We start from the raw sequence: 13,541 nt of genomic DNA, 5'->3' as shown, positions 1-13,541 counted from the left end.
GTGCCGACGCAGGTGTTTAGGTACGCCATTGCGATTTCAGAGGCTTGGGCGGCTAAGTGCGATATGTGACATGTTAAGGGAAATTTTTGGCTGGTTAAGGGCTGGGTTGGCTGGGGAAGAGATTTCCATGTGATGTTCAGGGGAGTGTATCTTATGAATCGCAGTGGCGGCAGCGGTGGCGTATCGCCCTATATATCGGAATTTTCGGCAAGGTACTGAGCAGTGTTTAGGCGAGGAAAGCTGAGAGGGAATCTGAGATGATGAGGCGGTTTCCATTCCATTTAGCAGTGTGAACGGCTAAGTCCATTCGGGTTGATTTACTTGTTTAGTTCTCATGTCGTTTTCGGAATCTAGGCGGTACTTGGTGGATTCTCTCTTACACTATGACGTGGACTGCAATTCTACTGCCATCAAAAGGGCCGTCCAGCTGCATGCTCAGCCACGCCGAAGCAATCTTGTTGTATCGTTCTAGAATCCTAGACTTGCGAGGTGCTGCGTAGAAATCAATGCTAGATTATCCTCGAAATTGGCAGTCTTCAAATGAGCGTAACTGGTGTTTGTCGTCTTTGCACCTCGCTGACTTCCTATGCGCATACCAGACAAGCTCTAATCATTACTGCATGTTCAGTTGAGCTCTCTTTTGCGTTTCGTTCACCGATTCAGGGGCAAGTTGAAGAGAAAACCGGATTCGGTTGCCGTTTTGAGATTTTCTCGACACGAATTGACCAGGCTATCTTTGACTAATAATATCTTGTGATTTTCTCCTTCAAAATGAAGTGGGTATCTCTGAATAATAGTACGTCCACAAAATAGCAAGCTTCTACCTTTCATTGGCTTAACGAACAGGTTAAATAGAATAAGGCCGAACGATGGAAGAAGAGTTATCTTGGCGAGCGGAGCCTTGGCAGTCCCGAACGCCAAGCCCACCAGACATCTTGGTTTTCGGTCAAATTATTGAAGCTTTAGCTGTATATTAAAATTTGCCGCTAGTAGCTTCTTGTATAGGGACAAAGGAGAGTGTTACAAGTGCTTCTAGTCATGATAGTCCGTTGCCATCTTGTCGCAGAATATATACCCCCTTACCGAAGAGTCCAGAGAATTGGGGTTTCCCCTCTGCGATACATCTTTTACTGGAACCTGAAATACCAGTAGAGAGTAGCAAAAGGATTGGATGTACCTGTGAAGGTGGCAAGATAGGGAATATTCGGCGATACTTCATGCAAGAGAAGTGGCCTAGGCGTGTCCACTAAGGCACCTCCTATATAAAACAAGGGTTTACATTAGGTAATAGAAAACCTCGATGGTAGTTGTTATTGTTTCAAATCTAGTCACAGTAGAGAAAGTATGGTGGGTAATCTTCGCATGTAGCGTATTACTGTGTGCTCATAACGTCAAGTACGCCTATATCACCGATCCGACGAGCCGAATTCGAAGATCGCACCAATACGAGGCAGAGCTTTACCCTTATGATGAGGATACCTTGGAGTACAGTACCTTGGCTTGTACGTAGAAGACGCATTAGCTAAATCATGTATCTGCTACAGAAGCAAGACAGTGTTGTCTCTCGATTGCAACTCCTCTTTTATTAGAAATTACACATTACACGAGTGACGACTTGTTCAACATAAGCACAATCATGGTAAACAATGTACAATCAAATCAATATCAGCTGAATTCATTTTCAAAACCGAGAAGTGGAAAGTAATAGAAGGTTCTGATCATTTCATTCTAGGTAAGAAATAGCGTGTTCCATTCGTGTTGAGCAAAATAATTACAGCTTGAACCATAGCACGGACTCACAATAGCCCGAATCTCACCGAGACTTCGGCAGGATTGTGCGTTCAAAGAAATGCCTGAACTTATTAGGATATTTCTATAGCTTCAATCACGGCTCTAGGTAGAACAATATTACTTGATATCTGTTAAGTAGTGCTATGTGAATTGATGATTAAGAAAACCAATGTACCAAATCTAAACAAGTTCCTTTACCTATACAACGTCTGCTCTAGCGTCTACATTGCTTCGATACTAAGAACACACGACCGGATGTTCGGCCGTTTACTAAACGCTAGTATGATAACTCGTTGCTCCAAAAGCTAGCAACAGCCAAGCTTCGGTATAGCCAAGCGTCGGTGTCGCCAAGGACTGGCCTAAGCCACGTTGAAGCTCGGGGGTGAGTAAAAGACGGTTGTCGCTACCATCTTGAACCTTGCTTAAAGTATGATATTTTCAATTATAAAAGGATGACTTTCCATCCTGTGTCGCACTCATACTCAACAGTCACCACTCCACCTTCCTACATCTCTCAATCAGCACTCTTCTCAAAACTCTTTCCATAACTTTTCGTTACAACTCCAATCTCCTAGAATCAAGATGGTCCGCCTGCTTTCTATCGCTACTGGCTTCCTCGCCCTCTTTACCGCTGCAGAAGCCTGCTCGGGCTGGTACCAGTGCAAAAACTCGGATGGATCCCACTGCTGTGTACGTTTTCACTTTAAATGCCTGCTTCGTATGTTGCGATTGTCATCACTGATTACCTTGAACAGGTTGTTGACAGCTCGTCGGGACCGGATTCTTGCCCCCAGTACTGCTCTGGAGGCGCTGATTGGCCCCCAGAGTGCATTGGTCAGATAACTGGCAACTCTCGCCATCCGTGTGTCACTTCCTCTTCAATCTACCTTATAGAGTACAAACTAACGGAATTCTTGTAGCTGCAAAGGAAATTAGCTTAAGAGTGCTACACGAATCCATATCATGTCTACGCTGAATACGCAATTGGATGTGTCACTATAGTTTCTCGGGATCACTATGTAGGCATCAATAGCTTACTTAGTTGATCCAGTCATATTCACGCACTGTTCAATATCTCCAGCACCTGGTGGAGTGCTATTATAGACTTCCCTGGTAGGGCATGGCTATCATAGTCTGGCATGATGGGTTAAAGCGCTTCAGTAGAGGGCTATAATACTTAGCATAGGAACTAGAGGTTACGAATCTAATTATTACTTCAGTGTTCTGATTTTTACTGCTTATCACTATATTGTTCATCAATCTAGACCGTTGCTACCTCGGATAGGCGCTAAGCCAAAATTCACCAGCTATAATAATCGCCGGCTATTAGGTGAGTTAAACAGAAATCCAAACATCGAGTACGACAACCTTACACACGCGTGTAGATATCAGCCTAGTATCAATAGCCCTATAGAAGTATCACAGAACAAGATCCAGCGTGGGATACGCGATGAAGGCCTGCAAAAGCTGACGGCACTTGAGAAAGCACGGTGTCACACGAATATAATGCGATAGACATTCATTTTAGCTTCCAATGTACTATATAATGCGTAAGAGTACAAGACTTGAGACATTCGATAAACTGTATGCATAGGGACAGCATCTCTAAAAACACATCGCAAGTGCCACTGCTTCAGCACGGGTTGGCCGGAAGCTGTGTTGGCTGGGTGACGGGCAAGGGTGTTATGATTTTGTGCCTTAACAGCGGTGACTTTCGAAAAAAAAAATATACTATCTAAAGTGACTATTGGGAGCCATCGGATACCTGGTTCGATTGCTTAGTGAGTTATGTGAAGATGATTTGATACGGGAATGACTTACTGAATCTTTCTTCCCGAAGAATTCACAATGAAGGCAAGTCGCGAAGATATGGCAGGAGTATTTTGTACATCTATAATCAGGACAGCAAGTATCCACCGGTTTTTGAGCACAGGGATCTGAGGGTATTGTTAGTAGCAAAACAAACTCAGATTTTGCAAAGTTTTCGATACCCCAAAGCAATCCGCAATATGCATCAGTTTCACGCTCAAAGAGCCCGGCGTCCCGCTTGGATATACCATTAGCAATGATAGGATTGGCGACGATAACAGTCACACTGAGCCACAGCAAGGTGATGAGGTTCTTCATCATGTTGTGAAAACTTGTAGTAACTAGTTAAGTGAAGGTGTTCTCGTCTTCTTGAAAGAATGAACTAAGGGATAGAGATCTTGACATAGCTTTATACTTACAATGAGGGACTTAAAAACTCACAGTATGGAAGAATACAAGTCATAACTCATAGTGGGACAAACGCAGCTGACCTCGTATCTTACTTTTGCATGTCATTCCATTGCTAGGGAAGTTTACTTCGTTCTCTGCCTTCAGTGCATCATTAGGTCTTAACGTGCCGTCTGTGATTAAAGCCACAATCGTTAGTTCAACGTATTAAAGTTCACTCGGAGGTTGCCGTCCCGCTGTACGAGTTTGAGAGCCCTTGCCACGGCATGAAACGAAACTTAATAGAGCAACTCCGTACTAATCTAGGAAAAAGACCCCACTAACATTCTCACTCATTATATTCACACCGTGACTCAATGCAACGCTATGTTAAAGCTTAGTACTTGATTTCAGTACCTAGAATAAGTGAGCAGCTAACAATTAAACACCTCAGCAAGCTTCGACCTAGTACCAAAATCAGAAGTGGCTTAACTAGAAGGGATTGGTATTAAATTTATTTACTATTTCATAAAGCTAGAAGACAGAAAGCAGCTATAATGGACATTCTAGTCTGTATGCTAATAAGCAGGAGGACGCTAAAATATTTCTAAATCTAAAAGTTGGACGGCCCTACAACCTCCGTCCTAGCTTGTATACTAATAAGCAGGAGGACGTATGACGTGCATTAATCTAGAGGGTAGAATAATCCTACACCTCCGCTCTATCACATAGGCTGATAAGCAAGACAACGCATAAAGTGCATAAGCCTAAAAGGTACAACGGCCCTACAACATCCATGAAAGCTTTTGTTGTGATAAGGAGGGCAGTCTTATAATATTCGAATTCCCATTACCTGTGTTTGACTAGGGGTGTGTAAAGGTCTGTAGAAACGTTATGTTATTTAGATTATCCTCATCCCCTAGAAATCCTTACCTTGGCCTGTCGTGAGCTAGAAGTCTTAATAAAGCGAGGACATCTCGCATAACTTCATTGCTGATATTATACTTTTGTTAGCTTTGAATGTTGTATTTCAGGCGGAAACTCCCACTTCCTATCTAAAAATGCTAGCTTTCCGCTTACATGATTAGGTAATATTCAGACCGTAGAGTACCAGATATACCGAGGCCGCTACCTTTTTGTGTTATCTTATCTATAAGGTTTATTGGATCCAATGTACTTTCTATTCGACCTGAGTATTATATTTCAAGATAAAACTTAAACTTGATACCTATCTAGAGTTTGTCACGACACTCTAACACAGGAAAATATATCCAGAGACCGATTTGGAATTCTCTAAAGCAGTGAAGTGGCCAAGCTGGATACAAAATGTATATGTGGTCTAGACTTAAATCCTAGGTAAGAGCCTAAGAACTCTCAATCAACACCATACCGACATACCTGCCCCTACATACCAAAATACATCACAGAAGTGCCCCCTTATCGTCAGATATATTCGTCTATTACAGCTTCAGCTGGATGTCAAACTCCGTTCCTTGTTATAGTTCAGTAATGTGTTTAATACATAGTAAATTTTCCATCCCAAGATAGAATTGATACACTTGTAAGCTCTAAGAAGCTTTGCTATTATGTATCTAATAGTTACTAGGATCATAGAAATATCTTTCTCAAGGCATTTGCGCCAGACTGCCTCGTTATAAGTGTGTATGACGAATATCAGAGCAGCTAGAGCAGCCAGAATAACAGGATAGCAGCTCAAACTGCACCCCTTTTCAGCACCGTCATGAGATTTAGGAATGCTGATACTTATTACTGGTCTCTTCTTAAGTTGTGCATTGTGCCACAATGATGGCACCTTGGCAGGGGACATGAATTTAACTCAGGGACCGGAGGTTACCACCTCGAGCAATGCTGCATTACAATTGTTTTTGGCCACGATTTTGATGCTTCTGTCTTAGCTCGTGTATTGTGCCGCGACACTGTTCCAGCCCGCGCCTTTGATACTCTGATAGTATTGTGCTCCAACATGAACTGCCTCCTATTCCATTTAGGAGTCCCAGTGCAGCGCACTCGCTCAAGTTTCCTGAGATTACAAGAGAATTTGCACATCTGCCCGAATTGAGTCCACTTTAAGGTCATGATACCCGCTGGACCCTTGATCGACAGTCTCTATCATAGCACGGGCTCGTAACGCGTCACAAATTACGTTGCGACAATGGCGCTGAATGACAGGCATACAATAGATATCCATATGTATCATCATTCACTAATGGCATTCTTGCCGTACATATATAATACGCTGTCCCAGCATTTTTTACTACCAGAGTATCCTCGGCGGGCAACTCTATTATGCATACTTATCCTATCTATCATAATAACATACATGCCACGGCTAACTTGTAGTATAAGTCGCCAGCCAAGCCAGTGCTATCATCTTGGCTTCGCACAGTCGTCTTGGCTTCACGCCGTAGTAGTCTAACCCAACAGTCTGAAAACAGCGCAGAACAGCAGCCGGCGGATAAAATCGCCGAGACTTAATGTGGTCTAGTACATGACGCCAGTAAGAACACTACTTTCTTACATACTCTATTTCAACATACCATCTTACCTACATATCAAAGGAAAAAACAATCCATCTCACTATCTCTAAACGCAGAGTTGACCGCGAAAGAAAAATCAGGAGTTAAGAGGATAAAGAGGTTCAGACTTGCGTTGTTAATTTTCCTGAGATTTCGGCCCGTGTGGAATGTGGAGTTTTGGTCCACCCTCATGAGTAGCAATAGCCCCGAATTGCACCGTGGCCCTAGCCGATATTCTGCTGTGGAAGGAAATTCTGGGTCTGCTAGAACGCCCCAAGAATAAAGGGTCTTGACAAGTTGAATTGGTCTATCAAGGCTAAATCTACTGTACATCTGAATGAAAAAGGAAGAGAGAAACATGCAATTGACCCATGGAACTCTCAACTTCGCACTGAATGGTTTCAAACTTCTATTTTATTGATCTAGTGAGATGGAATTAGTATGGCAGCGTGTGGTAAGGGAATCGCAGCATCCAGAAGCAAAAAGAAAAAAGCACAGGCTATCAAGACAGCGCGAATTAGATAGATACACGCCGCAACAGCCAAGAATTGCCTAGACCCCACGACAAGAGGCTCGGAATGTTGGCCGGAGAAGAATGATAACCATGATATGTTTGACAGTCCAAACAAATCCATGCTCTTAGTTATAAAAGCAAACGCCATGTCCATTCTTTGGTATCCAGCATCCAGCATCACAGCTCCCACCTTAGGAAAACCCGCACTCATCCCGCCAGAAGAAAAGAAGGAAAAAAAAGAAACATGGTCCGCCTCATCTCCATCGCCGCGAGCCTCCTCGCTCTCTTCGCATCGGCAGAGGCCTGCGTGGGCTACTACCAGTGCAAGTACTCGGACGGAGCGCACTGCTGTGTATGTTTTCAACCCCCCCCTAATCCCCCCAACTTCAACTTGGAAAAAACACACTCACCCCGCCGTCACCCCACCTCATCCCCCCTATCGCAAACCAACAGCTGATCCCCACACACAGGTAACCAGAAGCCGCGATGGCCCAGGATCTTGCCCTGACTACTGCAATGGAGGCGTCGACTGGCCTCCGGAGTGCATTAGCAGCATTACGGGTCACAAGCGCCACCCGTAAGTTCTTATCCCCCCCCCCTCCTTTCCCGCATCCAGATTACCTACGTGGGTTTCTTCGAAGAAGCTGTATACTGATAGATTGTGTTTAGGTGCTTTTAGGCGGTGAGAGATATATATAGAGAGAGAAGGAGATTTTGTGCATGAATTCATGAGTGAGTGGGTATACTGTGGATACTGCAGGGGGGGTGGGTAGGCGCCTGAGAAGCTTGAGGGACGATTAATGATGTGCGGGTTTAGCTACTGTTCTTGGAATGATGCACAGAAGAATGAACAAACAAAAAAAATGAACTAGATTGATTTACTCTCAATCGGTGACTTTTGATTATCACACATATTTCTTGTCTCGAAGAACTACGTTGTCGCAGTCCAGTCACTGCATCACCGGCTGCAACGAATATTCTGTCTATTCAATGACAAAAGATTCAGCTTCTATCTGCATGGCCGCATCCACGTGAACAATAGATGTGTATAGCAATTTCATTTATTAATTAAGTTGGTGCGGCAAAGCACACTACCAACACAAGGATGTACATCACTCGAGCGCACTCCTACCGCGCCATCAAACCAACCTCCTCCTCCTCCTCCTCACCGCACCCGCAGAACTCGTAGGCGACGGCAGCGGAACATACGGCTCGGTATGCGTCGACTCAGCCGTTCCATTGGTAGCATAATCCTTGGTAACAACCATGCTTCCATCTGCAATAACCACATGATCCAGCACGCGCTTGAAGTGCTCGAGACTGGCTTCAGGCTGGTAATAAGGGACCTCGTGGCCGGCCTCGTATATCCTGGTGAAGGAGAAGTTTCCGTATTCACGGACCTCGCCGTACTCGATGCCGTCGACGAGGAAGGGCGTGTAGCCCGCGGCGCGGAAGGCAGCGGCGCCTGTGAAGTTGACGGCGAGCGAGATGGCTTCGCCGCCGAACCAGTTGCAGATGTAGTCTGCGTCGCCGTAGAGGAGCGCGACGCGGACGCCGTAGGCGAGAATCTCCTCGAGGTCCTCGATGAAGTTGGGGAAGACAAAATCGCCGGTTTGCTGGAACCCGCGAGACACGTTGCGCGCGTTGGTGCTGGTGTAGTTGATGTTTACGCCAATGGCTTCCTGAGTCGACGCGAGGTTCAGAAAGTCTACGAAGTAGTCCTGTGGCGTGGGGTCATCGTAGGGGTGCCGGATGTCGTATACGCCTCGGCCGCCAAACACATAGTATGGCTCCTCAACCAGTGATCTACAAAGGTTAGTAGCGGATGAGCAGGTCAGGTAGCCATCTTCAGTCGTGCGGTCAGACTGCTTGCAGTAATCAATCTGCTCCTTGCAGCCGCCTGGCATGTAGAAGGCGTTCTTCATGAAGGTGTAGACTGTGTCGTTGATAGCCTTGATGCCGTAGGTGTTGTTTACGGCAAACTCGGGGTAGTAGGGGGCCTGGATTTGCTCATCGACGATACCATTGATTATGCCAAGTGTGTCCATCTGGACCTCAACACCAGCTTCAGAGCCGTTCTTGATCTTCTCGTTTTGCTGGTAGAAGTAGTTGTAGAAAGCTGGGCCATAATGACCTCCATAACTATGCAATCTCTTAGCTGTGTCCACAGAATATTGTTTCAGGTTTCTCACCTCTCGGTCCACAGATTGAAGGTGAAGTTGGTGATATCCGGGTCCAGCTTTGGGCTGAGGTCCAAGAAAGCCTGCAGAATGTGCCACGCACCGATGGCTGCAGCATCGGTAGTGTTTGTAGTGTCGGGATCAACAAGCGAGTAACGGCCGTCCTCGTCGGTCTCGGTCGTCTCATAGGAAAAGCCTACGCCCACAGGCTGCGAGAGGTAGAGCATATTGCTGCGCTCGTTCCATGAGTATGGGTTCAATTGAGTCTTCAAATCCTTGGTGACATTGCAAGGGCCGTGTTCTTGGAAAAGACCAATGAGCGAGTCACTTCCTGGTCCCCCGTTCAACCAAAGTGTCTGGTCACATGTTTAGCAGGGGAGATACATATAGTCTCTGGTTAAGACATGGGTCCAACTCACCAATGGCTTCTCAGTCGGATTCTCACGGGCCTCGAAAAACCAAAAGAACATGTTGGTCGTAGGGTTGAGACTGATGTAGCCGGCATAGTCGTCTACACCTTCGGTGGTTTCGCATACGCCAGCCTTTCCCGGTTGCTTGTACCGAATCTCAGCACCTTGGGCAGACTTGATGGTCGTAATGCCAGTCGGGTCAGCAGGGACCTGACGCTCCGTGATGAAGGGCGCCCGGGCATTGCTGAGGGTTGCAGCCGCCAACATGGCGGTGATTTGCGTGAAGCGTGCCATGACGGGAAGCTTGTCAAAGAGAAGAAGAACCAAAACTCAAGCAACGGCTTGCCGAGATGACGGCTTCTCTCGGCCTCCTTATATACACCGGTGTGCTCCAAAGCCAAGCAATATTATATGAACCGATATCCCGAGGTACTCACACCTTTTTGCGTCGCGTGGTCCAGCACTGTGTCCGCGGCAGGGTACATGAGCGCCGGCCGCGATCTGTGTGAGGGCGTACAGGAGATTAATCTGAAACAGGCAACTGCAAAGTGAGACTGGAGGCTCCAATTGGGCGGATAACAAGTCTCTGAAGATCCTAGGGCTATGTGTTGGGGAACAATGCTAGGAGCATCGCTTAGGATTGCCGGTACGTCACCAGGAGACGAATGTAGTGCAACCAATGCCGGCGCATATCAAAATGCCACCAACGCCTGCGTCAGGAGCAAGGGCCGTCGTACAGCCTTGCGGCCGTTGGACGTGCTGGCCCAGGCTGCGTTCTGTCTTTGTCGCAACCAAGTGAGGTTCAAATTCGCTCTTTAGCATTGTTGAATCTGCTCCGCACAAGCTCCCGGTACACCTCGTTCACCGTCTTAGCGCTTTACCCAAACAAGCAGCTCGCTATGCACAGCGGCGGAACAAGGCCTATTGCCAAGGCTTGTCGTTCTTGCTGTCATGCGAGCAAAGCTTGTAGACGTCATCTTCCTCATGTCGTCCTGGGTGTTGGTACAGGGTTTAGAGTCGTCCAGTGCGTTGGGCGGATGCGGAAGAAGGGAAAAGGCCGCGGCTTCCACACGGCAACGGCACAGAAAGTGTGTAGCGCTAGCTGCAGTCGGTACGTCTCCGCGCATCGCCTATCTCAAAAGGGAATCTTGTCTTTGGGGGCGCAGTTTGTGTCGCATAGGTCTAATGTGCCCACTCGGGCCGTCCCTGTGCGATATGCCTTTGTTAGTCGCGACAAGAAACAGTGAACCAAGGTACTTTGTGAGTGGATACTTGCTCGCGCAACGAGTCAATCGGATGGTCAGATCCAAAACCCGCAAATGTGTAAAGGTTATTATCCCGGTTTGATGTATTATTCTTGGGTGCCAATGAGATATATGGTAGACTGACCGGATGTGGACTGAGTCTTAGTCCGAAGGCAAAGCAGACTGCGCTAGCCTATTACATCTTAGTCAACCATCCCAAGTAAGCCAGGCCGAACGTGCAACGGGGGGAATCTGCAAGAGTATGTATAGGTGTCTTTGCATTTGTAAGCGCCATCATTGAACATGTACATACCGCTTGATCTACACACTTCTACATGGCGCATTTCTCTCCTACCAAAGTTCTAGTTCATCATTCAGCTCTAGGTATACTGCTCCTCCTGGTAGCCTCTTCCACATCGCCGCCAAAGTACCTCGCAATCTCGACATCCAGCTCTCTGCCCACCAGCTTGGGCATGTTCTTTGCCTGCTTCACCGGGTTGATACCGTGCTGGTTTGCACTAGCAAAAATGACATCGAGCTCCTCGAGGCTGCGGCCCTTGGGTTCCGGGAAGAAGAAGTAGACACTAGGGATAATCGCTGCGTTGAAGACGGCAAACATAGTGTAGGTGTTGTACGACAAGTTGGCAAAAGCCGGCGGCGTGATCATGACAATGAGGAAGTTGGAGATCCAATTTGAGCATGTCGAGAGGGCGTTGGCTTGGATGCGGATGCGCAGGTTGGTGATTTCAGCCGGGTACAGCCATGACATGCCGAGCCAGCCAATGGCAAAGAAAGTGTTGAAGCCGAACATGAAAACGACGGCTGTAATGCCGTATTTTGGCTCGAGAACGGGCGCGCCAAACTCGTTTGCCGTAGCCGTGGATGTCATGCCGCTCATGATGGCCATGCTGGCCATTTGACCTGCGGCACCAAAGAGCATGAGCCGCCGGCGGCCAACGCGTTCGATCAATGGAATCGCTATCAGACCTGCGAGGAAGTACTCTGTGCCGTTGCAGGCAGATAGAAGACGAGACATGTCCGGACCAAATCCGAGCGAGTTTTCGAAGACGTAGGTAGCATAGTAAGTCTACATGAGGAGTGTTAGCATTTCACTGTGAGTTGGAAAGTGATTCAGAAATACAATGAGGTTGATACCACTGATCTGCTGAAAGAATTGCGACACGACGCCCAGCAGTGTACGCCGAAGGTTCTGACTGGGGCCGTTGTGCAGGAGTTCCTTCATCCTGAATGGGCCATCTTTGCTCTGTGCTTCGAGCGCATCCTTGATATTCGTAAGTTCAGTATCTACCTCCTCAGAGTCGACAGGTACGCCTGCGAGACGAGCAAGGAGGTGGCGGGCTTCGGTGTGACGTCCACGCATGACCAGCCAACGTGGCGAATCTGGTAGGAATAGAAGACCAATCCTGAGAGAATGTTAGCTCACTCTAGATAACCAGAGAAGGGTTTACGTACATGACGAGAATAGTGAACAGTGACTGAAACATGATTGGAAACCTCCAGCGGACCGAGCTGTAGCTTTCGCCAGAAGGTACAAAATAAAATCCGTACGTGACCCAATAAGAGATCATGACACCGGCCACAATGACCGCTCCAGATGTGATGATCAATCGGCCTCGCTGTTCAGGTTTCGCGCATTCAGACTGCCAGGTGGGAATTGCTGCATAATTGTCAGTCTCACACACTAAAAGTCACAATCTCAGCACTGGACTTACTCGCTGTAACCATGCCATTGCCGATTCCTCCTACAACGCGCCCAATGCAAAGCACGGCATATGCTCCGGCATTGCCACCATTAATACCTCCTGCCACAACCTGGAGCACGGTTCCAATGATCATGACAAGACTACCCCAAAAGCTGCTGCTCTTCCTGCCCCAGACCTCGCCGTAGAACAGGATGAGAATCGCGCCTAAGAAGCATCCAATCTGGTATACAGCAACGGCAGCTGAGAGGATGCTCGGGCTACCGGTACACATGCTTGGGTCGGGTACGGTGTTGGTAGGTGCATCGAGCCAGCACAGGTTGTTCTGGCGCTCGCGAGATGTCATGAGAGGGAAGTGGCGTTGAAAGTCACCAAGGGTAAGGACACCAGACAAGACACCTTGGTCGTATCCGAACATGAGGAAGGCAAGGCATGAGCACCAGGCGATGGCGTTGTTGAGGGCCTTGCCTTGGAGAAGACCATGTCCGGGGACGTCCCATTCTGGCAAGTTACCTAGCCTCGAGAATGCACCTAGAACGCCCGTTGGTCCATTTTCTGACTTTTCTTGCTCAATCGAGTTGTGTGGCGAGGTTCGGGACGGATAATAATCGACATCATCGATGCGGGTGTCTGGAGACTGCTCAGAGCGCTTCTCACTTGACGTTTTGGAGTCCATCTCCGCAGTTGGAAAAAGTCAACGAGAATTCTATCAACAGGAACCAAACCCCCAGCCGATCAGCGTCATTTTATACAAGAGTGCACTTCCAATACCTCGGCATGCATAGCAGGGCGCACTACGAAGCCAAGTTTATGTACAGTCTGCTCTTCCCAGGCATTTTCAACCCCAGTCTTGGCTCTTCCACATATGGGGTAATGGGGGCATAGCGCAAGCCTTCGTTTTACGTAGTCCAAGCAATCCGGAATCCGGAAAGACCCAGTCAGGTAAGC

The 13,541-nt window shown here is 47.4% G+C and overlaps 4 protein-coding genes across 4 annotated transcripts; 1 reads left to right on the top strand and 3 right to left on the bottom strand.

Annotated features, from left to right (window-relative positions):
• Positions 1-2,373: 2,373 nt before the first annotated feature.
• SETTUDRAFT_27641 (uncharacterized protein) lies at positions 2,374-2,711 on the top strand (the record flags this gene model as incomplete). The annotated part of the gene is made up of 2 exons (XM_008025868.1): positions 2,374-2,481; positions 2,547-2,711. The coding sequence occupies 2 exons, from the start codon at positions 2,374-2,376 to the stop codon at positions 2,709-2,711; spliced, it is 273 nt and encodes a 90-aa protein (XP_008024059.1).
• An 824-nt stretch (positions 2,712-3,535) lies between these two features.
• On the bottom strand, positions 3,536-3,921 carry SETTUDRAFT_38860 (uncharacterized protein; the record flags this gene model as incomplete). Its single annotated transcript, XM_008025904.1, has 2 exons — positions 3,536-3,556; positions 3,613-3,921. The coding sequence occupies 2 exons, from the start codon at positions 3,919-3,921 to the stop codon at positions 3,536-3,538; spliced, it is 330 nt and encodes a 109-aa protein (XP_008024095.1).
• Positions 3,922-8,177: 4,256 nt separating this feature from the next.
• Positions 8,178-9,922, bottom strand: SETTUDRAFT_27640 (uncharacterized protein; the record flags this gene model as incomplete). Its single annotated transcript, XM_008025867.1, has 3 exons — positions 8,178-9,180; positions 9,231-9,574; positions 9,638-9,922. 3 exons carry the CDS (start codon positions 9,920-9,922, stop codon positions 8,178-8,180), a joined length of 1,632 nt encoding a protein of 543 aa, XP_008024058.1.
• A 1,330-nt stretch (positions 9,923-11,252) lies between these two features.
• On the bottom strand, positions 11,253-13,269 carry SETTUDRAFT_160662 (uncharacterized protein; the record flags this gene model as incomplete). Its single annotated transcript, XM_008026053.1, has 5 exons — positions 11,253-11,356; positions 11,392-11,959; positions 12,014-12,296; positions 12,346-12,550; positions 12,606-13,269. 5 exons carry the CDS (start codon positions 13,267-13,269, stop codon positions 11,253-11,255), a joined length of 1,824 nt encoding a protein of 607 aa, XP_008024244.1.
• Between the last annotated feature and the right edge of the window lie 272 nt (positions 13,270-13,541).

This window comes from Exserohilum turcica, assembly GCF_000359705.1.
Source record: "Exserohilum turcica Et28A unplaced genomic scaffold SETTUscaffold_16, whole genome shotgun sequence".
NCBI lineage: Eukaryota > Fungi > Ascomycota > Dothideomycetes > Pleosporales > Pleosporaceae > Exserohilum > Exserohilum turcicum.
The sequence above is the reverse complement of the archived record's forward strand: the minus strand, read 5'-3'. Positions and strand labels throughout refer to the sequence as shown.